Raw genomic sequence first — 26373 nt, 5'->3', positions numbered from 1 at the left:
AGCATTTTTATTATTTAAAAAATAATAAACAAAAAACAGACAAGAAAATTCTCAATCTCTGTTTTCCATGTTGTCCATAGCTGCTATTTCTGGCTATTCTTGCACAATTACTTATTTATTAAGCAGTTTTACTGAGATATATTCATGTACTGTATGATCTATCTAGCATGTACAATTGATAACTTTTAGTATAATCACAATGTTGTGCATTCATAGCCATAAAAAATTTTTAGAATTATTTCATTACTCCAAAAAGAAAAACTCCATACCTCTAAGCATGTCATTTCCTAGTCCTGCATAACCACTGATCAAATTTCATGTTTGTAAATTGATTTATATTTACATTTTATATAAATGGAATCATACAATATGTTACACAGTATATTTACTTCATAGTAACACAGTCATACAGTATTTGTCGTATTATGTCTGGCTTGCTTTACTCAATGTAATGTCCTCCAGGTTCATCCATGTTGTCATATGTTTTACGACTTCATTTCTTGTTATAGCTACATAAAATTCCATCTTGTGAATATATCACAGTTTATCCGTCCATCAGTTGGTTGATGGACACCTGGGTTGTTTCCAACTTTTGGAAATTGTGATTAATCCCACTATGAACGTGAGTGTGGAGATATTTGTTCATGTCACTGCTGTCGGTTCTTCTGAGTGTATATCCAGTAGTGGTATTGCAAGGTCACGTGTCAAATTTATGTTCAACTTCTTTTTTTTTTTTTAATTTATTTCTCTCCCCTTCCCCCCTCCCCCAGTTGTCTGCTCTCTGTCCATTTGCTGTGTGTTCTTCTTTGACCACTTCTATCCTTATCAGCGGCACTGGGATTCTGTGTTTCTTTTTGATGCATCATCTTGTTGTGTCAGCTCTCCATGTGTGCGGTGCCATTCTTGGGCAGGCTGCACTTTCTTTCACTCTAGGCGGCTTTCCTTATGGGGTGCACTCCTTGCACATGAGGCTCCCTTACACAGGGGACACCCCTGCGTGGCACGGCACTCCTTGGCGCGCATCAGCACTGCGCATGGACCAGCTCCACATGGGTCAAGGAGGCCCAGAGTTTGAACCGCAGACCTCCCTTGTGATAGGTGGACACCCTATCCATTGGGCCAAGTCCCCTTCCCTATATTCAACTTCTTTAGGAACTGCCACACAGTCCTCCATAGTGACTGTACCATTCTGCATTCCCACCAACAGTGAATAAGTGTTCTTATTTCTCCACATCCTCTCCAACACTTGTAGTTTTCTCTCTCTTTTTTTAAAAAGATTTATTTATTTCCTTCCCACCCCGACTCCTGTTGTCTGCTCTCTGTGTCCATTCACTGTGTGTTCTTTTGTGTCTGCTTGTCCTCTCTTTAGGTGGCACTGGGAACTGATCGTGGGACCTTCCAGAATGGGTGAGAGGCATTTAATCTCTTTCGCCACCTCAGCTCCTTGGTCTATTGCATCTCTTATTGTCTCTCCTCTTTGTCTCTTTCAGCTGCACCATTTTGCTCCACCACCCCTCTGCTCTGGCCAGTTTACCACACAGGCCAGCTCTCCTGCCCAGGCCAGCACTCCACTCAGGCCAGCTTGCTGCGCAGGCCAGCACTCTGTGTGAGCCAGCACACCTTTCCCAGGAGGCACTGGGAATTGAACCCTGGGCCTCTCATATGGTAGATGGGAGCCAAGTCACTTGAGCCACATCCGCTTCCCTCTCTGTCTTTTTAATATAGTGGCCAAGCTGAGTAGGTGTGAAATGATATCTCTTTGTAGTTTTGATTTGCATTTCCATGATGATTGGTGATGTTGAACATTTTTTAGTGTGCTTTTTTGCCATTTGTGTTTTTTCTTTGGGAAATGTCTATCCAAGTCTTTTGCCCATATTTATTGAGTTGTCTTTTTATTATTGAGTTGTAACATTTCTTTATATATCATGGATATTAAACCCTTATCAGACATGATTTCCAAATATTTTCTCACATTGACTTGGCTGCCTTTTCACTCTTTTGCCAAAGTCCTGTGCAGTACAAAAGTGTTTAATTTTGAGAAGGTCCCAGTTATCTATTTTTTTTGTTTTATTGTGTGTGCTTTGGGTGTAAGGTACAGGAAACAACCACCTATCACAAGGTGTTAGATGTTTCCCTACATTTTCACCTAGTTGTTTTATGGTCCTGGCTTTTATATATAGGTCTTTGATCCATTTTGAGTTGATAGGGAGTGAGATAGGGGTTCTCTTGCATTGTTTTTTTTTTTTAAGACTTTATTTATTTATTTTAAATTGTATTTATTTCTCTCCCCTTCCCCCCCAACCCAGTTGTCTGTTCTCTGTGTCTATTTGCTGCGTCTTCTTTGTCCGCTTCTGTTGTTGTCAGCCACGTGGAAATCTGTGTTTCTTTTTGCTGTGTAATCTTCTTGTGTCATCTCTCCGTGTGTGCGGCGCCATTCCTGGGCAGGCTGAACTTTCTTTTACGCTGGGCGGCTCTCCTTATGGGGCGCATTCCTTGCGCGTGGGGCTCCCCTACGCGGAGGACACCCCTGCGTGGCAGGGCACTCCTTGCGTGCATCAGCACTGCGCGTGGGCCAGCTCCACACGGGTCAAAGAGGCCCAGGATTTCAACCGCGGACCTCCCATATGGTAGATGGACGCCCTAACCGCTGGGCCAAGTCTCCTTCCCCTCTTGCATTCTTTTGGTTATAGATATTCAGTTCTCCCAGCACCATTTGTTGAAGAGACTGATTTGTCCCATTAACGTGGACTTGGTAGGTTTGTTGAAAACTGGTTGACCATAGAGGTGAGTGTTTATTTCTGGACTATCAATTCTATTCCACTGACGAATGTGTCTGTCGTTATACCAGTACCATGCAGTTTTGACTGCTGTAGCTTTGAATATGTTGAATATGTTTCAAGGTCTGTCAGTGAAATTCCTCCCATGTTGTTGTTCTTTTTTGGAATGCGTTTGTCTATTTGGATGCACTTTCCCTTCCAAATGAATTCCAAAGTAATTGCCTTTTCTAATTCTGTAAAGTAGGCTGTTGGAATTTTTATTGTTATTGCATTGAATCTGTAATTCAGTTTAGGTATGTTTGACATGTTTACAATATTTAATCTTCCAATCCATGAACACAGAATGACTTCCCATTTGTTTAGGTGTTCATTGATTTCTTTTAGCATTGTTTTGTAGTTTCTGCATATAGGTCCCATATTTCTTTGGTTAAATTGATTCCTAGGTGTTTGAGTCTTTTTGCTGCTATTGTAAATGGATTTTTTTTTTTTGCCCTGAATTCATCCTCTGATTGTTCATTACTAGTGTACATAAACATTCCTGATTTTTGGATGTTGATCTTGTATCCTGCCACTTTGCTGAACTCATTTATTAGCTCAAGTAGGTTCGTTGTTTATACTTGAGAATTTTGTAAATACGGGATCATGTCATCTACAAATAGTTTTACTTCCTCTTTTCCTATTTGGATGCCTTTATTTTTTTTTTCTTGACTAATTGCTCCAGCTAGAACTTCTAGTACAATGTGGAATAACAGTGGTGACAGTGGACATCCTTGTCTTGTTCTTGATCTTAGAGGGAAAGGTTTCAGCCTTTCCCCATCGAGTATGATGTTAGCTGTGAATTTTTCATATATGCCTTTTATAAAATGTTTTTACGAAGAAAGAATGCTGGGTTTTATCCAATGCCTTTTCAGGAATGACTGAGATCATCATGTGGGTTTTTCCCCTTCAATTTGCTAATGTGGTATGTTATATTGATTGATTTTCTTATGTTGAACCAGCCTTGCATACCAGAAATAAATTCCACTTGGTCGGGATGTATAAGTCTTTTGATAATGTTGTTGCATTCTGTGGAATCTGCGGTCTGAGCCTGGCCGAGGGACAGGCGGCCGTGGGCCAGGCAACTCTTCCCGGAGGCGAGGGCGAGGCGGGAGACTTGGCCCAGTCTCCGGGGGAGGCGTGCAAGGTGTGGAGGGCTGCAAGGTGTGGAGGGCGGCGGGACGAAGGAGACGAGACACCCTTGTGGAGCTGTAACAGAGCCGTTTTTGCGGGGATGTACAGAGGTTATGTAGGGCTATCATGGGGGCGGGGCGGAGCTCTTGCCGGGATGCCTTATTAGGCGTGCTGGGGTACGTGGCAGGGTTTAGAGATTGGTGGCTGCTGTTGCTGGGGTGGAAGGCAGACTTAAGTTTCGCGCCTTGCGCTTGCGTACTGCTTTATCAGCCTGGGCAGTGGCGGGAAACAGAGAACAAAGGAGTAGGGAGGAAGAAGAACAAGGAAGTGGGCTCTGCTCTGGCGGCCCTGTAAGGCGTTTATCAGCGGGGGAAGAGCTCAGAGTCTGGCTGAGGCTGCGAATTCCGAATTCCGAATTCCATGCCGGGGAAGTTACAGAGGGCGGGTCTCCTACCCTTGCGTGCTACTTCCACCGAGGGCTGCATGCTAGCCCCAGGCTCCGGCCGGGTGAGGCGGGCTCCGACTGTCGCTTAACCTCAATTCCCCCTTTTTGTTTTTTAAGAAGCTAGTGTGGACGCCTGGGCGTGGGATGAGGGGCAAGGAAGTCTGGGGAGGGGGTGAAAAAGGAAGAAATTAAATCTTTGGGTGAAAGTTTAAGGTAGGCAGGCCGATAGTTGGGGAGGGGTGCCCAGCAGCTAGGTCTAGCAGAGTTTAGGCTGGCGTCAGTTGGGTGTTTAGACGTTGGGAGGTCTTTTTTGTCTTCTTTCTGGGACAGACTGGTCGGGACCGGACAGGAGGGCTATCTTCAGTGGCAAGCCGTTGGTAGTGGACTTGCACAAATGACGTGAAGACAGCGTTGGCCTGGTCTTAGAGAGCTGGACGATTCTTCTGACGGCCCAGGGCCCTATAGTGAGAGCTAGGATAATGATTATTAGCGGACCCAGGAAAGGGAGGAGGTATGGAAGGAGGGTATGAAAGACTCCAGAGAAGTAGTTAGCGGCTTCGCGTTCTCTTTGACGTTGCTCTAGCCCTTCTTGAACCTTTTTAAGGCTGTCTTCGGCGAGGCCTGTAGAGTTGGCATATATGCAGCATTCTTCTCCGAGGGCGGCACAGAGACCCCCTTCTTTGAGGAGGAGAAGGTCTAGGCCTTGGCGGTTTTGGGGAACTACTTCAGAGAGGGAGTTAACAGAATTTTTAAGATGGGATATAGCGCTTTGCAGGTGACGAATGTCTTCGTCGACAACCTCTCGGAGGTGAGTGAGTGTGGAGCTCTGTGTGGCGCCGGTGCTAGCACCTGCAAGACCTAGGAGGGAAGCAATTGTAAGGGCGGTGATGGGCTCCCGCTTTTGCAGAGTGGCAGGGGCTGCAGTTCTTTCTAGGCGGAGGAAGAAGTCCTCCTCGCTGTGATATAGGACTCTAGGGACAAGGACAATTAGAAGGCAAATTTCGTTAGTTTTATTGAGGGTTGCTACGTTGAGGCAGGGGGTAAGTCCTGTAGAGGAGCAGAGCCATTGGGAGGAGTTGTGGGGAACAAGGAATTTGGTAGAGCTGTAGGGGGATGAGTAGTTGGCACAGGCTGTGAGGTTGGGAGAGTTGGTTGAGCGAGGGCGGATGCATTGTCCTGTGGAGGAAATTGAGTGAAAGGTTAGGGGGACGGCAGCCAAGGTATTCCAATTGCAGTTTGTGGGGTCTTCCTCTGTACTTTCTGAAAAGGTGAGGTTGGAGGCAACGGGCTCGTACAGGGGGGAGGAGGTGGAGAGGCATAGCCAACAAGAGGAAGTAAGATTGGGGTGAGAGGAATTTACTGAGGTGAAGGCCGCTTGGATTAAGCCGAGGAGAGGGGAGGAGTAACGAGGGGGGGGCAGAAGAGGTTGGCGTGGTGGGGTTGGCGCTGTGCTGCTTGTAGCTGGGGTGTTGCTGGAAGGAAGTGGATTAGAGAGTTTAGGGTTAAGGACTACATTGGGGCCAATGCCGCTTGGATTGGTGGTGGTGGGGGGTCTCTTTTGTATGGAGAAGAGGCCACCCCAATCATAACCCTCCATGTAGAGACGGAGGCCATATGTGCGGCCACTAAACCAGTTGTCCTCGTTGGGGTTTTTAACCGTAAGGGTTATATGGCGCCAATTTTTGTTTGCCCATGATATTTGGAGGTGCTGGTCTTTATTTGGGGCTCCAGACCAGCCGTAGGCCATAGTTTCGCACCCCCAGGAGGGGCAATAAAAATGCGAGGGGTCAGCACAGCCCTTGCCTGTGGAAGGACAAATGTAAAAGCCAGAAACGAGGTTGGATTGGCATTGATTACGTAACCAATGATTATTGTTTAAATCTGTGAATAGAAAGAAATTACAAATGCTGGTAGTAAACGATGGAGCCCCGGCTGTGACATTATAGAGGAGGTCTTTTTCTATTCCCCCCATGGTATGGACTGTCCAGTTATAGGGCTGGTGCTGGGGATTGGAGAGGCCCGATGGAAGGAGGGGAGCGAGGAGGAGTAACATAGGTGAGGCGGGGGGCGCAAAAGCCTGCGCTGAGGAGGCAAGTGAGAGCATTATTATGAGGAGGGTGACAAGCGATGGCTGTGGGTTGTTGGAGACTTGTGGACTAGCTCGAGCTCGTCTGTAGAGGCGAAGGAGTGCTTGGAGTTGTTCCCTCTCTGACGGTGCTGGTGCCGGAGGGCGCCTTTGGGGTGTCAGGGTCAGGTCCATGGTGTTGATGGCGTGGGTTAGGGCGCGGACCCGGTTGCGGATTTTCAGGCGCTCTCGACGGGTTGGGCGCTTGTGTTCTGGTTGCGGGTCGGACGCTTCGCCCGGGGATCCAGATGGGCTGTGAGGCGTCATCTGGAAAGACACAAGCAAACCCTCTGCCTTGGGTGAGGAGGGGACTGGGTCCCTGTCAATTGTTTGTTTCTGGGTCCTTCCAAAACACCATCGGGGCAACTGTTGGTGCGTAGGGGGGGCCCCAATGCTTATGGAGGGGGGAAAAATTCTTGTCAAAGGAGAGGAGGTTCATGTGAATGAGACAAGCTGTTATGATGTCGCTGGGCTCATTTTTAGGGTGCAATTCCCTTTCCTTTTGTATTAGAACTTTAGGTGGCGATGCTGGCATTTAACTACGGCTTGGCCTTGAGGGTTATATGGGATGCTGAAGTGGTGAGTAATGTTGTAGAGCTGGAGAAATGCAGCGAATGAGGAGCTGCGATACCTAGGCCTATTATCGGTTTTAACATCCCAAGGAACCTCCATGAATAAGATGGCTTGCCGCAATGCTTTAATGCAATGCTTGGCTGTTTCCCCCGGTAAGGGGACAGCGTAGCAAAGGTGAGAAAAGGTGTTGACTGTGACATGGACATACTTGAGGCGCCCAAATGACAGCACATGGGTGACGTCTATTTGCCATCGGGAGTTTGGCTTGAGGCCACGGGAGTTGACCCCTTGTGGCTGCAACGGTCCAAGTGGCAAGAAGGGGGCGCATGTTTTACAGGCACGCACCAAATGCTTGCAAGTTTCCTTGGGGAGGCCCGGCAAAAGACGTTGAAGTGAGGCCGCTGAAAAGTGGAACTTAGAATGGAGAAGTTTGGCTTGATTGACCAAGTCTCTGACAGTGGCTATTGTATGGGTGGAGATGGCTTGGTCAGCAGCAGAGTTACCCGCGGCTAGAGGCCCGGGCAGCCTTGAATGGCTGCGAATATGAGAAATGTACCATGGCTGTGTGCGGAGCTTGAGCTCTCGCTTGATCGATGGGCGTGTCACGTGGAAAGAAAATAGCATGGGCAATAACTGAACAAACTTGCAGGGCGTACTGACTATCAGTGAAGATGTTGATGGACTCATTGCCGTGGTGTTGGAAGGCAGTGAGGATGGCTAATAGCTTGCCCACTTGAACCGATCCGGGATGGGTTTGGCAGTAAACGGTTGGCAAGTCACGGCTGGGAGAGTAGGCAATATAAGCAAACTTGGTTTTAGAGGCGTCTGTGACAGTAGTGGAGTTGGGGAGAGGCTTGGAGCTAGGGAAAGGGTGGTATTGTGGGGAGAGGGGGAGCCTTGTGAGGCCCTGGAGCAACTTGTGTGGGGGGGTAATGGCAGTCAAAGGTCCCGTGGAAGATTTCTAGAAGAATTTGAGCACGGGGGTTTTCGGAGAAAAGGGCAGTGGTGTGCTTGGCAGTAAGGCATATATATTCAGAATCAGAGACAATATTTAAGGGCTCTTAAAACATTTGTAAAACTCTAATGATGGCTCAAAGCTCTGTGCATTGAGCAGATGAATAAGGAGTTGGCCAAATCTGTTCTTTTTGAAAAGTAACGTATGCTGCTTTTCTATTACTATTATTATTAGTAAATACTGTACAGGATGGTTGGGCTATGCACACATCCTTGAAAAGCACTGCAAAAGTTTATTGTTGGGTTCTTACAGATAAAGGAATGCAGCTGGCTTGATTTGTTCAACAAGACACTAAAGAAAGTCTTAGGAAGTTTTAAAACAAAGTGATAGCCATGTAACTGGACTTTAACTTTTTGCAACAAACTAGCAGTATTTGGGATTGCTGCATACTAGTGTTGTTATATTAATCTATGGTAAGGGGTTGTTTTTGTGACATACATTCTTTTATAATAATTAAAACTATAATTAACCATATTGTACTTTTCTTTAATATTATGCTGAAATATTGGTAACTTTATATACTCTTAAGCATTTATAGAAAACTTTCATTCAGACAACTTTAATTAACAGGGTTAAAAGAAAGAAAAAACTTGTTAATTTTATAACATTTTAAAACACCTTTTATTTAACTTGTAACATATTAAATGAACTTAATTATTACTTTAATTTTTCTTTCAAGGTAAAAGAACAAATCTCTTATAATTAGTTTGGAATAAAAGGCTACTGTTCAGGATTAGGTTTTGAGAAAGCAGTTTTGAACGTAATGTTCCTTTAAGAGATAAAGCTTTCTTTCTTGGAACATGGAGGAAACGATAAGCACAAGAAACACAAGACAGACTCTCTTTGTATATTGACTGAGGATAAGAACTTTTATCAAAACAGATTAATGGTGAGAGGCCTTGAGAAAGAACAAAAAAATTAACTTTGCATCAGCATATTACTTTAAACTAAAGCCTTTAAAATTTTATAGATAGACTCATTGAATTTTATTTAACTTTAACTGTAAAAATTCCTTTTCCACCAACCTTCTGCACTTTCAGTATTCAGTCAGGTTTTGTCCCATACTCTACTCTTTCCAATAATCAATCATTTTATTTCAGGACAAAATTATTTTCTGTTTCTTTAATAAAAACAAATTCCATATAGCCTACATACAAAGTTTTTAAGCAAACTTCTTATAACATAATACTGTGAACATTAAACAAGCTTGTCAAAACAATGAACTCCTCTCTAAATACTTAGCAGCATGCAATACCAGAAACAGCCTCCCAGAAGCAAGTTGGCAGGGTAGGCTGGCCGCTGCCAATCCTACTTGTCATAAAACCACCTCTTATTATTATTATCATCAATTCCGTTTTATATATATTTAAGAATGACCTTTTGGAATTAGCCATTTAATACCTTAATGTAAACAATGCTTCATTAAACCTTTTATTTATAACCATATAGACTATTGAAGACAAATTTTATGTTTATAGAACATATTCCCTTATTTAAAGTTATCACAATACCTTTTACAGCTTGCCATCTGCAAATTAAGTTTCAAGAGTTTTATGAAAAATTAGCCATTCTACTTTAGGACAAAATACGCCTTTTTGCAAAACTTATTACATTTCAGTTAGCATTTTCATAAACTTTTAACCTTTTTAATATTCATTTAAGTTTTACATTCTTTATATTATCCTGTGAAGAAAAATAAGTTATTTATTTCAATCTAGGCAAGAACCATTTTTTATGAAAAGGCATAGTAATTTTGTTAATTAAGACTCACAATTTTTATTATTGTAGATAGCTTATCAACATTTAAGCTTATGTATTGATATAATAAACTTAAGTTTTGATATAAGCGCTTATTTAATTTTTGGCCATTTGAATAGAGCTCTTTTATAAATTTTCTAGTAATTTATATTTACCATCCGGAGGTATCAAAATATACAGTGACATTGAACGAACAGACAAACACAGAACAATCACAACACAGTAACAGAAACATACAATTTACAATTAACTCATAATTCTTACTTTCTTGGTACAGCTGCTTTTAAGCTCTCCATTGTATGACATTTTAAATATTACTTCTTAAGATTTCTTCTGAAATCCATGTTGCCTGTAACATGCAAGCTTATGCTTGGAAACATTTTTATTAGTTATCAGCAATCAGTTAAGATAGCTTGAGACAGACCGTTAACACACATTTTTGGATTATTACTCTGTAAGACTATACTGAGACTTGAAGTTCAGGAGTAAACTATTGATTTAAAACTGAAAATTTCTTTTTAAACCTTGATAAAATTTTTGTACTAATTTTAATATCTTGGTAAAAGAAGTCCAATTAGAATTAGCATGGAAATAAAACAGAACACCAATGTTGCCATGTTTTTCTCTCATACCAGTGGATTAACTATTATTAGCCTTTACTAGCCCAGAGCTACATTGTCATGTAGATAGTAGGGAGCTTGAGGAGTTGTGAAAAGGGGTGGGCGTTTGCTGGAACAGAGTTGATTGCCTTATAATCTTGTGTGGATTTTTGGGCTTGTGGCTGGCCTTGTTGATAGGCGGGGCCAATTTCAGATAGGTATCAGGGTCCGAGAGATGGCAGGTGGTTAACCATGAGTTAAAAGGCAAGAGAAGGTCCCAGTAGACTTGTAGTTGTCGGATGGAGACCTTGCAGCGGTAAGTATCTAAAAGTCCTGCTAAGGCGCGGACTTGAGGCGCTTGCCGGGCAGATAGCCTATTGCCCATGATAATCGCTCTAGAGGGTGAAAAAGGCTAGAAGGGCGGAGACTACAAGGCTAAAGGAGGCGAGGAGAGGAAAGAATAGTGCTCTTCGGCGGCAGGACCAGTGCGAGGGAGCGAGTTCAGCAAGACACCAAGCGCCAATTAGAGGGACGAGGGTACAGAGAACAACGCCGAAGACACGAAGGGGTAGCGGGGAATCGTGCAGCAGAACAGGTCGGGGAGAAACAAGCTGGGGCGTAGGAGTCATGAAAGTGAGGCTCTCTGAATTGGGCGTGTGGGGAGAGGCGGCCCTGGGATGGGGGCGGCGAAGGGTGAGGAGAGGCGGCCCGGGAGTGGGGGCGGCGAAGGAGGGGCCCTTACCTTGCAGGCGAAAGGAGAGGGGAAGTGGAAAGGCGTCTGGGAGAGTGGACTCTGGGCTGGACTGCTGCGCGAGGGCGAAGATTCCTCACACGGGGCACCAGTTGTGGAATCTGCGGTCTGAGCCTGGCCGAGGGCCAGGCGGCCGTGGGCCAGGCGACTCTTCCCGGAGGCGAGGGCGAGGCGGGAGACTTGGCTCAGTCTCCGGTGGAGGCGTGCAAGGTGTGGAGGGCGGCGGGGACGAAGGAGACGAGACACCCTTGTGGAGCTGTAACAGAGCCGTTTATTCGGGGATGTACAGAGGTTATGTAGGGCTATCATGGGGGCGGGGCGGAGCTCTTGCCGGGATGCCTTATTAGGCTTGCTGGGGTACGTGGCAGGGTTTAGAGATTGGTGGCTGCTGTTGCTGGGGTGGAAGGCAGACTTAAGTTTCGCGCCTTGCGCTGGGGTACTGCTTTATCAGCCTGGGCAGTGGCGGGAAACAGAGAACAAAGGAGTAGGGAGGAAGAAGAACAAGGAAGTGGGCTCTGCTCTGGCGGCCCTGTAAGGCGTTTATCAGCGGGGGAAGAGCTCAGAGTCTGGCTGAGGCTGCGAATTCCGAATTCCGAATTCCGTGCCGGGGAAGTTACAGAGGGCGGGTCTCCTACCCTTGCGTGCTACTTCCACCGAGGGCTGCATGCTAGCCCCAGGCTCCGGCCGGGTGAGGCGGGCTCCGACTGTCGCTTAACCTCACATTCAATTTGCAAGTTTTTGTTGAAAGTTTTTGCATCTATGTTCATTAGAGAGATTGGTCTGTAATTTTCTTTTCTTGTAGTGGCTTTGGTATTAGGATGATGTTGGCTTCGTAAAATATTTTGGGTAATTTTCTGTCTTCAATTTTTTGGAAGAGTTTAAACAGAATTGGTATTCTTCTTGAAATGCTTGGTAGAATTCACTTTTGAAGACTTCTAGTCCTGAACTTGGTTGGGAGATTTTTGATGATTTTGATGACAGATTCAATCTCTTTAAATGGGATTGCCTTGTTAGGTTCTTTATTTCTTGTAGCGTCAGTATAGGTTGTGCATTTCTAGGAATTTGTCTATTTTATCCAGGTTGTCTAGTTTGTTGGCATACAGTTTCTTATAATATCCTCGTAGGTTCCTTTTTATTTCTGTTGAGTCAGTCATAACTTCCTCCCTTTCATTTCTGATTGTATTTCTCTGCGTTTTCTCTGTTTCTTTGTTAGTCTGCTAGGAGTTTGTCAATTTTATTTTATCTTCTCAAGAACCAGCTTTTGGTTTTGTTGATTTTCTCTGTTTTTTTCCCCCTCAATTTCATTTATTTCTGCTCTAATCTTTATTATTTCTTTCCTTCTGCTTGCCTTGGGAGTGGTTTGCTGTTCTTTTTCTAGTGTCTCCAGTTGTTCAGTTAAATCTTTGTTTTTTTTTTTTTCTTTAAAGATTTATTTATTTAATTTCCCCCCCTCCCCTGGTTGTCTGTTCTTGGTGTCTATTTGCTGCGTCTTGTTTCTTTGTCCGCTTCTGTTGTCGTCAGTGGCAAGGGAAGTGTGGGCGGCGCCATTCCTCGGCAGGCTGCTCTTTCTTTTCACGCTGGGTGGCTCTCCTCACCGGCGCACTCCTTGCGCGTGGGGCTCCCCCACGCGGGGGACTCCCTTGTGTGGCATGGCACTCCTTGCGCGCATCAGCACTGCACATGGCCAGCTCCACACGGGTCAAGGAGGCCCGGGGTTTGAACCGCGGACCTCCCATGTGGTAGACGAACGCCCTAACCACTGGGCCAAAGTCCGTTTCCCAGTTAAATCTTTGAATTCAGCTCTTTCTTCATTTTTAATATAGATATTTAGGGCAATAAATTTCCCTCTCAAGACAGCCCTTCTCTATATCCCATAACTTTTTTTTTTTTAAGATTTATTTATTTACGTCTCCACCCTGCTGTTGGCTGTGTCCATTTGCTGTGTGATCTTCTGTGTCTGTTTCTTTTTTTGTCTTCTGTTCTTGTTTTCTCCTCTAGGTTTCACTTGGGTATCATCCTGGGGACCTCGGATAGGGGAAAGAGTTTCCCTGTTGCTTGTGCCACCTCAGTTCCTGGTTTCTCTTGCATCTTACCTTGACTCTCCCCTTCGTCTCTCTTTTGCTGCATCATCATTTGCTGTGTCACTCCCCACATGGGCCTGACTCACTGCTTGGGCCTTGCACGCCTTCACCAAGAGGCCCCAGGATTTGGACCCAGGTCCTCCCAGTTGCTTAAGCCATATCCACTTCCCTCTCCTGTAACTTTTGATAAGTTGTGTTCTCATTTTCATTTGTCTCTATATTTTTATTGATTTCAGTTACTTCTTTGACCCACTGATTATTTTGGAGTGTATTGTTTAGCCTCCACACATTTGTGAATTTACCTCTTTCCTGTCTATTATTAATTTCCAGTTTCATTCCACTATGATCTGAGGTGCTTTGTATAATTCCAGTCTTTTCATATATTTACTAAGAGCTGTATTGTGCCCTAACGTGATCTATCCAGGATAAAGATCCATGGGCACTTGAGAAGAATGTATAACCCACAGAATTTGGATGCAGTGTTCTTTATATGTCTCTTAGGTCTTAACTCGTTTATTGTATTGTTCGGGTTGTCTCTTTTCTTGTTGATCTTCTGTCTAGTTGCTCTAATGATGTGAGGGGTATATTGAAGTCTCTAATGATTATTGTAAAGATGTCTATTTCTCCTTTAAGTTTTTCTCATGTATTTTGGGGCAGCCTGTTTAGGTGCATAGATATTTCTCGCTGTTACATCTTCCTGGTGGATTGTCTTTCTTATTAATATATAATGGCCTTCTGCATCTCATATAACTTTTTTGCATTTTTAAAGTCTGTTTTGTCTGATATTAATATAGCTTCCCCTCTTCTTTTTTGGTTACTGTTTGCATCTTTTCCCCATCTTTCACTTTAGGCTGGTTTGTATCCCTGGGCCTAAGGTGAGTTTCTTGTAGTCAGCATATGGATGACTCATGTTTTGTAATCCATTTTGTTGGCCTATATCTTTTGATTGGGGAGTTTAATCCATTCATATTCATTGGTAATATTGTTAATGCATTATTACTTCCACCATTTTATTCTTTGATTTTCATATGTCATATCATAGTTTCATTTGTCTTTTTACTCTTTTGGTTATCCTTTCTGCTATTCTTTCTCCTAAACTGCCTCCCAGCCTCTCTCTCCTGTCTTTTCTTTTAAGCTCTAAGTTTCCTTTAGTATTTCCTGTGTAGGCGGATTCCTTTTTATGAGCTTTCTTAGTTTCTTTTTTTGTGACTATTTTATACTCACCTTTATATTTGAAAGACAGTTTTACTGGATAAAGAATTCTCAGCTGGCAGTTTTTCTCTTTCAGTATCCTAATTGTTTCATACCACTGTCTTTTTGCCTCCATGGTTACTGATGAGAAATCCATACTAAGTCTTATTGGGCATCCCTTCTATGTGATGGTTTGTTTCTCCCTTGGTACTCTCAGACTTTTCTCTCTATCTTTGATATTTGACCTTCAGTAGTATGTGTGTTGAAGTAGGTCTATTTAAATTTATTCTGATTGTGCTTCTGAATAAATTCGGAATTTATTCTGAATTGCACTTCTGGTGCGCTTCTTGGGCATGTAAGTTCAATTCTTTCCTGAGAGTTGGGAAATTTTCCAGCTATTATTTCCTAAAATACTCTTTCTACCTCTTTTCCTTTCTCCTCCGGAACTCCTGTGACACGTACATTGTTGAGTTTTGTGTTGTCACTCACCTCCCTTATCAATCCTGCTTAATTTTTTCCCATTCTTTCCTCTCTTTTCTCTCAATTTCAGGTGTTCTGTCTTCATTATCACTTACTCTTTTTCTGTCACTTTGAGTCTGCTTTGTATGCCTTTTTTTAAAGATTTATTTATTTCTCTTTCCTCCTCCCCCATCTGTTCTCTGTGTCCATTCGCTCTGTGTTCTTCTTTGTTCTCTTGCATTCTCTGTGGCACCAGGAAACTGTCTCTTTTTTTTGTTGTGTCATCTTCCTACATCAGCTCTCCTTGTGTGTGGCGCCACTCCTGGGAGTGCTGTACTTCTTTGCATGGGGTGGCTCAGTGTGTGGTGCACTCCTTGCACGTGGGGCTCGCCTTCGCGGGAGACACCCCAGCATGGCATGGCACTCCTTGCGCATGCGCATGGGCCAGTTCACCACACAGGCCAGGAGGCCTGGGTTCAAATCCTGGACCTCCCATATGGTAGATGGATGTTCTATCAGTTGAGCCACATCCACTTCCCTCTAATGTTTGTGTGTGTTTTTTTTTTAAAGATTTATTATTTATTTATTTCTCTCCCCTTCCCCACCCCAGTTGTCTGCGTTCTGTGTTCATTTGCTGTGTGTTCTTTTGCATCTGCTTGTATTCTTGCCAGCGGCACTGGAAACCTGTGTCTCTTTTTGTTGTGTCATCTTGTTGCATCAGCTCTCCGTGTGTGCAGCGCCATTTCTGGGCAGGCTGCACTTTTTTCATGCTGGGCGGCCTCTCTTTACAGGGTGCACTCCTTGCTCATGGGGCTCCCCTACGTGGGGGACACCCCTGCGTGGCATGGCACTCCTTGCGTGCATCAGCACTGCACATGGGCCAGCTCATCACACGGATCAGAAGGCCCTGGGTTTGAACCCTGGACCTCCCACGTGGTAGGCGGCTGCTCTATTTGTTGAGCCAAATCCGCTTCCCTCTCGTGTTTTTGAGCTCACCTATTGTGTCTTTCATTCTCATGAGCTCTGTTATTTTTCTATTCAGAATTTCAGATTCTTCTTTGGGCTTCTGTTATCCCAGAATCCAATCATCCATAGTATTTAAGGATTTTAGTTCCATGACAGCAGTTCCCACAGTAATATCTGATCTACAAAGAAGAGCAACCACAGAGCTATTCAGGGAAGATGGAGTTAGTCTCACATATTTATTCCTCACGGTCCTGGTAAAAGGTATGTCCTCTGGACATTCCTGGGGTAGGTGGGCAGGTCTTAAGTGGTGAATCTATTCTAGCATTCCAATATCTCTGAGCCTTTGGATTCCCTCATCTACAGTATAACAGGGTGAATCAAGCATTTTAGGCCATTTTTTTGGTCTATGTTTTAGCCAGCTACCTTAGCAAACCATTAGAGCCCTTTCTAGCTCCTTGAGCTACAACATTGAATCAGAATCTCTTACTAGAGATCATATAACTAAATTCAACCTGATCCAATTTTATATTCCTTCCACCATTCCCACACATACTCCCCTGATTTCTGTCTATATAAATTGGAAAATTTATGCACCTCTTTTGAGTATAGCATACTTCCTCATGGGTCACACTTTGTAGTTCACCTTGTGGGCTTGTTGTGACTTTAGTTATAGGTCTGGAAGAGAAGAGTGGTAATGGAAGTGAATAAGGAGAATAATTTGAAGTGTCTTGCAAGCCAGTTACCTCAGGGAATTCCCTTGCAGTTTCATCTGATGGGACAGGATTAATCTCTTCAGGTTGGGGTTTGATGGCAGGCTCCTCAACATAGGGTGAAGGTTGGGTGATGGTTTCTTCTGGGCAGGGAGGAGGTAGAGATTCCTTGGGGAAGGCTGGAGGTTGGGTGATGCAAGCTGTCCTCAGGGCAGAACATTACCAGTTTATCTGTCAAAGTCTCACCAGAATTTAGTGTTTCACTGTCCCCATGGATATCATCATTAACCCACATGTAACCATCCCAATCCTTAGGGTTCCACTCCTTTCCAATCAGTGCCCTCACTTTAACAGCAGACATCCTGCGAGGTTGATATTTTATTTTCCCTTGTAACTCTGCTACTTGCACAGTGAGACTGTGAGCCTCGTTTTCAGCGATCTCAAGTTTGCTGCTGCCTGAAACATTTTCTTTCAGAGCACACATAGAAATTTGAACATCATTCACATGATGCTTAAATTGCAAATTTGAAGCTTTCACCTCATCCATTTCTTTTGTACTAGTATCCAGTGTACTTAGGAACAGCCAGCCAACATTATTGTACCTTTTAACTCTATAAAACTCAGTTAAGGTGTTAAATACACTCTCACCAGTTCCTTGCCTCTTATAAGCATGGAACTAGTCATATCCAGTGGTGATATTTTGCATATCTCTATTGCTAGCTCATGCCATTGACTGTCAGTGACCTCTTGATTATTGGAAACAGAGTCATTAGTGCCCTTTAATCAGAATAGAGAGCCAATTGCAAAACTTGCAGAATCAACTCAGAAATCCCATTTTAAGGTTCTGTTTCTAATACACAAGTTGTATTAGTCAGGGTTCTCTAGGGAAATAGAACCAAGAGGAGATATCTGTAAATGGTATGAGATTTTATAAAATTGTCTCATGTGACTGTGGGGATGCACAAATCCAGATTTTGTAGGACAGGCTGCAAGTCAGGGGCTCTGATAAAGGTCCTTAATGAATTTCCAGCGGATGCTGGCTGTTCGAAGTAGAAATCAAAATCTCTCCCTGAATGCTGAAATCACTTCCTCTTTTGAGGCCTTTAACTGATTGGATGAGTTTTCACTCATTGCTGATGGCAGTCTCCCCACCTGATTGTAGATGTATCCAGCCATCTGTCCAATCAACTCACTGATGATTAAAGTCCATGAAATGCCCTCGCATTACAATTAACCCGGTGCTTTTTTAACCAAACACCATTACCTGGCCAAGTTAACACATTAGCCTAACCATCACAGGGAGGGTGTTTCTGAGAGTTGTATCTCTTTTGTCCCCTGCGGGCTCCCAAGGTGGACAGTTGTGTGGCTCCACCCAGCCTGGATGGACTCCTGGGACACAGAAGACCAGATTTTTTAGCCAAGAGCTGAATTAGCCTTGGCCTGCCTCCCTCTCTCTCCCCTTCCATGCCTAGGAGGATCCCTGTGGCTCTCTTTAACCGTAGCAGCAGGCCAGAGGCCAGAGAATTCAAAGCTGTCTGCTCCAAGGGTGGGGTTGGGTGCCTGCATTGCAGCTTTTACTCACAGAGTTTTACTGTTGAATTTCTTTTCATTTGCCCTTCTCTCTTTTGGATGGTGTCCAGCCTTCCTCTGGTTCCCTAAACCCTAGAACATTTTTTCAGGCCTTTTCTGCCTATCCTCTAGCTATTTTTCTGGGAGAGAAGTCCTTTGTCTCTCATCCACCATTTTCTTAGAATTCTCTGTGGTGTCCTTTTTGATGCTGTCAAGGTACAGAATATGATAGGGGTGACTGTAGATAGGGAAGGAGGTTTGAATGTTGGAATGATTCATCTGCATGTTGAGGTTTCTAAGAAAGACTTTGGTTCATTGCTCTTTGTGTCTGCTGTAGTGCCATGCCTCAATTATTTGTTGAATGAACAGTTCCTCTGTATCTTAGTTGAGAAAAGGCCTGTGGACCTTTATAGTCCCATCTCCTTATTAGATTCTTACTCTTCTGTAGTACCCAGGTGTCTTACACTTTTAAGTTTTGAATACTTTGGGAGGTACAAATAGGCCCCTCCCAAAGTTGCATTGGAACTTTCCGTTTCCTTGACTGTATTCCCTACTAGATAGTTTCCTCTAAAAAAAAGGACTAGAACCATAAATTTTATGTTCCTCATCCCTGTACTTTCAGTGTCTGGCATGGAAAAGGCAATAAATGAAGGCCTGAGAAAACTTAATTTTGTTCAATGGCATTTATTTTCTAAAATGTTCCATTTAGTTAACAGGTAGAATTAAGGTGGTTTCATTACATATAAATCATTATTAGAGTGTGGAGAATGTATCTTCTGTTATCCTTGTCAAGTAGTTTAATGTATGACATGACCAGTCTTTTGTTAAATGTGTACAGTTGTATTCTAACAAAGTTTTTTGGGGTTTGTTTGCTAGGAGGAAGCATCTCCCTACTCTTTGGTCAATATCTGCCTGAATGTCCTGATTGCTAACTTGGAGAAACTGTGTTCTGAAAGATCTGATGGAACATTGTGCCTTCCAGAGCTTTGGAGTTTCCCCCAGGAAGTAGCTGATCGATTCCTTGGGGTGATGACATGGCAAGGTAATTATTTTCGTTTCCTGACTGTTAAAAGAAATACCATAAAATAGGTTAGGTTAACAACTGGATTTTATTATTATTGTTTTTTCAGGAGGTACCAGGGATTGAACCCAGGACCTCATACATGGGAAGCAGGCACTCAATCACTGAGCTACTCCCACTCCCTGCAACAATATGAATTTATTGACTCACAGTTTGAGAGGCTAGAAGACTTGCTTCCTCCCTGGGTTGGTATCTTCTGGCTTTCCAGCAATCTTTGGGCTTCCTAGGCTTTTCCTTTATGTCATAATATACCTAGTGGTGTTTTCTTCTTTCTTTTCCAGGTTCTGTTGATATCTAGCTTCTGGCTGCTCTCTGTGGCCATTTCTATAGTCTCATCATCCATTCTTTTTACTGTGGTTTTAAGTCTTTTTATATTTTTTCTTTACCGCCATTGTAGTGGAAGTTTCCAAAGGAAATAAAGGTAAAGGCATGTGTTTAATTTGCCATGTTTTAATTTTTTCTTAATGAAAGAGGTTTTTTGGTAACAACTTTATTGAGATATCGTTCACATACCATACATTTTACACATTTAAAGTATACAGTTCCCAGTTGAACTTTTGCCTTGTTGTGTATTTTTTAAGTTTTTAAATCCTTAAATCCTTTTTGTCATTTATGCTGAATAGGATATGGGAATCAGCTTAGACACCTTTTTTTGGTTTTCTCATTTTTTTTAATTGAAGTATATCATTCATACACGAACACATGTAAACAATAAGTGTATATTAAAGATTGCAAACTTACAAAATAAACATACTTAACATCACACAGGGGTCTCATACATCACCCCTCCACCTATTGCATTGGTGTGAAACATTTGTTACAAACTATGAAAGAGCAGTGTCAAAATATTACTACCAGTTATATTCCTTATCTTTTATTTGTTGTATTTTTCCCCCAACCCATGTTATTTTTTTAAATGTGTTTTTGTTACAGATATTGTGAACTTGCAAAACAATCATACAGATGTGTAGATTTCCCATACAACTCCACACCCTGGTGGAACATTTGTTGCAGATTATGAGATAATATCGTCAGACTATTACCACTGATCATGGTCCATAGCATACATTTGGCACACTTTTTCCGTACACCTCCATTATCAACACAGTATAGCTTGGCATTAATGCAAGAATATTATAGTATTGCTGTTAATCAGGTCACACCAATTGTAGTTGTCCCATGTTTCTGCACATTCCCATCACCCTGCAATAGTGATGTACATCTGCTCTAGCTAACAGAAGGACTCTTTTGCATTTGTACCCTTAACCACAATTCTCAACCACCTCTGGGTTTACTGTGTTATTCAGTCCCTAGATTATTCTTTAGCTTTCTTTTCTATTGACATTTACTTCCCCAGACTACCTTTTTCAGTTACAATCCCATTTATAAACCAGTTGCTACTTACTATAATGTGTTACTATCAACTCTATCCATCTCCATACTTTTACAGTCAAGTTAATTAAAACTTCTATGTACATTAAGCATCCATAGTTCTTTTCAACCCTCCTTTTATCTCCTTATAACCTATACTCTGGGTTTTAATTCCATGTGTTTATTATTTGTATTTAGTTCATATTAATGAGACCATACAATATTTGTCCATTTGTGTCTGACTTACTTCGCTTAGTATAATGCTTGAACACTTTTTTACTCAGACCTTTCCTGTCAGTCCATTTAGCCACCATGCTCTATCAACCTTAGTTTAAACTTTCATCTCATTATTAATAATCAACAATCTCTTACCCTTTATCTAACTCCCATCAAACACAATCCTAGTCCCTTTACAATGTCACAGAATTGGTCTTTCTAAAAATATAATTATGACCATTCATTTTCTGCTTTAAAATCCTTGGCCTGTTCCTCATTATCCATAGGGTCAAAGTCTGAATTTCCTCGCTTTGTGTATAGACCCTGTCTGCCTTTTTTCTCCCTCTACTCTCATTTCCAGCTGTGCTTTCCTTTGTATACGGGGTTCCAATAATGCTGATCTTTTGTTTTATACCTTTATATCTTTGACTTGTTCTTCTACCTTTCTTCTTCTTCCTGGCAAACTGACATTCAGTCTACAAAACCCTCCCCAAGGTTATTCACTTTGATCTGTATTAATTCAGTACCTGGTACATAATACTATGCATATAACATACTATTGTAGTCATTTTTTTACCCCACCTTGCCTTCCTAGATTGAATTCCTCATGGCCACAGGTGTGTCTAGAACTTAACATAGGATTTCATGCATAGAAGGTGCTTATTAGGTCTTTGCTAAATGAAATCTAGTGCAACCCTCTCATTTTACAAATAAAGAAAATGAGGCCCAGAGATGTTGAGTGATATGTTTAAGGCCATCCACTAATGTGGGTAAAAGTAATCTTTAGTTAGTATTGTTAATTTGTATATTGTATGTTATATACCCATCTACCTATCTTATTTCTTTCTGTGAACAAGGTTATTGTGAATAAAAGTGTGGACTCTGAAATCAAACTGCCTGGTTTTGACTGCTGATTCTGCCACATATTTCCCTCAGCTACGTAATAAGAATAATAATAGTACTTTTTAGGATTATTGTGAAGATTAGATGAGATAACCTGGAATAAAGGGTTTAGAACAGTATCTGGTAAGGTGTAAGCAAAGTGTAGTCATTATTGTTGTTCTTAGCATCTGTCTTAGTTCAATGGCTGCATTGCATCCTGGAAAGGCATGAGATCTAGGTGTTGTTACAAGTTCATTCTGGTTCTCTTATAGGCAAGCTGACTGATAGAACAGCGAGCATTTTCCAGGGCAGCCAAGTGAAACTGAAGCTGGTCAATATCCAAAAAGCTAAAATCTCTACAGCTGCATTCATAAAAGCCTTTTGCCATCACAAGCTCCTTGAACTGGATGCTACTGCAGTGCACGCTGACCTCCCAATTCCCGACATCATAAGAGGACTCTGCAGCAATAGCTGGATCCAGCAAAACCTCCGGTGTCTCCTATTGGATTCAACAAGCATCCCTCAAGATTCAAGAAAACTGTTCTTTGGTCAGCTCATTGGTCTTCGCATTTTAAGTGTTTTTAATGTTTGTTTTCATAATGAAGACCTGGCTAATGTGTCTCAGTTACCAAGACTGGAAAGCTTGGATATCTCCAATACTCTAGTCACTGACATCTCTGCACTCTTAACCTGTAAGGATCGACTCAAATCTCTCACAATGCACTATCTGAAATGCCTGACCATGACCAAACCACAGATTATCACAGTCATTAGAGAACTTAAATTTCTGCTTCACCTTGATATTTCTGATCATAGACAACTCAAGTCAGACCTAGCTTTTCATTTGCTACAGCAGAAGGATATCCTGCCTAATATTGTCTCACTGGATATTTCTGGGGGCAGTTGCATCACTGATGGAATTGTAGAACTGTTTATAAGGCAGCGACCTACGATGCAATTTGTAGGACTGTTGGCTACGGATGCTGGTTATTCTGACATCTTTACTACAAAGCAAGGCTTGAGGGTTTGTTCTTATCTAAAATAAGTTTTATTTTGTTTACTCAGTACGTTATTAAGCTCTTACTGTGTATTAGAATCTGCATTAGGTATTAGGCTTACAAAGACATAAATCCTTAAGGAACTACACAATCAGTTATTGTGCACCTACTATGCAGTAGGTCATGGGAATATAGCCTTTAAGATACAATCTCTGTCTCCTTGTTTTCTAATCTAGTTTGATAATGATAAGTACAGCCATTTATACATGCCAGATACCATGCTGTGCACATTATGTTTTCTCCTTTAATACTCCCATTTTGCAGATGTAGAAATGGAAGCCCAAGAGGTTAAAAAACTAGTAATAACTCATGATCAAGGAATTATTAAATGGTAGATTTAATAATATACCCATTTAATTATTTGTACCCAAGTCTTTGTGACTCTAAAACTTGTGTTCTTTACCTCTGTTGAGCTAATTTTAAAATTAATAAGGTAGGTAATCAACACCATTTTTTGTCAAGGCATGACAAAAAGTAATTTTTAAAAAAGAGCCTATTGTAGAGTACATGTTTCTTTTTAAAAGGTGTGTTTTTTTGTTTGTTTGTTTGTTTGTTTGTTTTACCTTATTCACTACCTGTACATTGGAATCACTTTGGAAGTTTTAAAATAGACTAATACCTGAGTCCCATCCTCCAGAAAGTTTGATTTTATTGGTCTGGGCATCTGGATTTTTAAAGCTCTTAGGTAATTTTCATATACAGCCACTATTTTAAAACCACTATTTTAAAAGGATCCTTTTCTTTATAATTATGCCTTATGTAATTCTCCCTTGGGTGAGAAAGTGAAGTGATTTGCAAAGTTGTGTTCACATTTTATTATTTTAATTTTGAATAGCAGTTGTTTTTAAAAGTCTTTTTAATTTTCTGGAATCTCTAATGAAGGTAGAAGCCATCAGTTACAGCATTAGGGTTGAAATCGAGACATAGTCTGAACTTTGGGATTTAATATGTATAGTATTTAGTGTCACAAAGATCGAAAGACCACAGTGACTAAAAAATATTTTAGCACATAAATTCTTGGAATATATAGTAGTATACCAATATCAGACTAGATTAGTGCTAAATTATCCTTCAGGAAAATTAAGCATGTCATTAGGATATTATCAAACCAGGGACACAGAAAGAAAATGGGAAATTTTGTTTCAGTAAACTTATCTGATATATATGTAAGTTTAGTTCACTTTGAAAATTTAAAATTAGGTATACATATAGTATTGGATATTATAGTGATAGAGAGGGGAAACCACGATCTTCCTTGAGGGACGAAACGGGGTCCCTGTTAAGGGATGAGCGGGGTCCCTGTTGCGGGACGAGTGGGGTCCCGTTGTGGGGCTAGCGGGGTCCCGTTGTGGGATGAGAGGGGTCTCTGGCGTGGGGAAGAAAGCCTCGTAGGGCCGCTGAGGCTTCCCTCGGGGGTTCCGAAGGCGTGGAGGGCGAACGACCCAGGAAGGAGTCGCGGAGACAGGCTGATGGCACAAATCTGGTTTATTGCGGAAGGGGATACGGCTTTATAGGGTTAGGGACTGCGTGGAGAGATTTGATAGGTGCAGGCGGGTACTGCTTCCTGATAGGTGAATGTAAGCGGTTGCTAGGCAGAGGGCAGGTGGAGAGGTTAGGAATGGGGGAGGGGAAAGGGGAAGTGAGAGCTGGCCGGATGTTAGGCTAGGCGGGAGATAGTGGGAGGCGACCGTTATTGATGTATCTTGCCCGGGTAGGCTGAGGGCGTGGTCGCCCGTTCCAGCCACCCTGAACTGCGGCTTCAGGCTGTGCACACGCCTGTTGCCGGGTTGGCTTAGCAACAGTGGCTCGCACTCCCACACTTCCTAATGCAAAGAACCTCTAAAGAATTTAATCCAGCCTTATATGGCAGGGTAAATTTAAAAGGTATACTTAGAAAGTCCTTTATTTAACATAAATATATCTATCTTTCAAGATAGTTGCAAAAGTAATTTTGTCATTTGGGTTGATAAAAATATTCGCTACGCTGAAATGGATAAAATTTAAATATTACCAAAAGCCTTAAAACACAACAAATGTTATTTTTTCCAACAGAAATTAGAATGGGCAGCATGGACTTAATTCCTTAAAAATGTGGTAGGGGTTTGAATATGTAGGGAGCAGATGTGGCTCAAGCAGTTGAGTGCCTGCATCTCACATGGAGGTCCCAGATTCATTCCTGGTGCCTCCTAAAAACAAAAAAACAGACAACAAGCAAACAAATGAAAAATCCAACTCAGGGAGCCAATGTGGCTCAGTGGTTGAGTGCCGGCTTCCCACATATGAGGTACCAGATTCAATCCCTAGCTCCAGTACCTCAAAACAAAACCAAAAAAACTATGCAAAATTTTCATTTGCTTGGAAATCTTTGTTGATTCACGAATCAGTCCCTTATGGTGATTCTTTTTTACTGGCATCTATAGGAAGCCAAGGAGAAGGTGATGTAGTAGGCATCTTATATCGAGCTTGGTTTTGCCAAGTCTCATCCTAAGGTTCTCTTTGAGATGTAATCTGGGTGATCCCAAAACTTTTTAAAATTCTAGGGTATAGCTGTTGTTTTGATTCTTAATCCTTTGTAGGTACTTGGGTAAATGATATTCTATATAGTACTTCAAAATATGTATTTTGAAATAATATTTAACTTTCAGAAAAGTTGTAAGAAGAATGCCAAAATTTCTTTTTTTTAAGGTTTATTTTTATTTATTCCTCTCCCCTTTCCCCCAACCCCCCCCCCCCCCCCCCGCCCAGTTGTCTGCTCTCTGTGTCCATTTGCTGTGTGTTCTTCTGTGTCCACTTGTATTCTTGTCAGTGGCATCCAGATTCTGTGTCTCTTTTTGTTCTGTCATCTTGCTGTGTCAGCTCTCTGTTTATGAGGCGCCACTCCTGGGCAGGCTGGACTTTCTTTCGCGCGGGGTGGCTCTCCTTTTGGGGCACAATCCTTGCGTGTGGGGCTCCCCTATATGGGGGACATCCCTGCATGGCACGGCACTCCTTGCATACATCAGCACTGTGTGTGGGCCAGCTCACCACACAGGTCAGGAGGCCCTGGGTTTGAACCCTGGACTCCCATGTGGTAGGCAGATGCTCTATCCGTTGAGCCAAGTCTGCTTCCCCAAAATTTCTATATACTCTTTTCCAGGTCATTAATTTTAAGTGTTTTGCTACATTTTTTTTATCATATTCTTTCTCTCACACATACACACATATGCAGTACTTTTTTTCTGAACCATTGCAGAGTAGGTTGCACATATCATCTCTTTTAGATTTATATTTTTTAAAGATACTTAGGTTACATAAAATGTTACACACAAAAATATAAGCGATTCCCGTATGCCCTACTCCCCACACCTCCCACCCTTCCCCACATTAACAACTTCTTTCATTAGTGTGGAATATTCATTACAATTGATGAACACTTTTGGAGCATTGCCACTAAGCATGGATTATAGTTTACATTGTAGTTTGCACTCTCTCCCACTCAATTCTGTAGGTTACGGCAGGGTATATAATGGCCTGTATCTGACGTAGGCAATGACATTCAGGACAATTCAAAGTCCTGAAACTGCCCCCATATAACAC

General features: G+C 42.3%; 1 protein-coding gene across 1 annotated transcript in view; it reads left to right on the top strand.

Moving 5' to 3' along the window:
• Positions 1 to 26373, top strand: part of LOC101435536 (protein zyg-11 homolog B) — a 308603-nt gene that overhangs the window by 213380 nt on the left and 68850 nt on the right. Inside the window, exons 15-16 of the mRNA XM_058303573.2 lie at positions 19066 to 19231; positions 22012 to 22763. Coding sequence (XP_058159556.1) covers positions 19066 to 19231; positions 22012 to 22763 — 918 coding nt within the window. The remainder of the gene's footprint in view (positions 1 to 19065; positions 19232 to 22011; positions 22764 to 26373) is intronic.

Source organism: Dasypus novemcinctus, chromosome 9 (assembly GCF_030445035.2).
Source record: "Dasypus novemcinctus isolate mDasNov1 chromosome 9, mDasNov1.1.hap2, whole genome shotgun sequence".
Classification (NCBI taxonomy): domain Eukaryota; kingdom Metazoa; phylum Chordata; class Mammalia; order Cingulata; family Dasypodidae; genus Dasypus; species Dasypus novemcinctus.
Note: the sequence above shows the minus strand (reverse complement) of the source record. Positions and strands in the feature narration are given on the sequence as shown.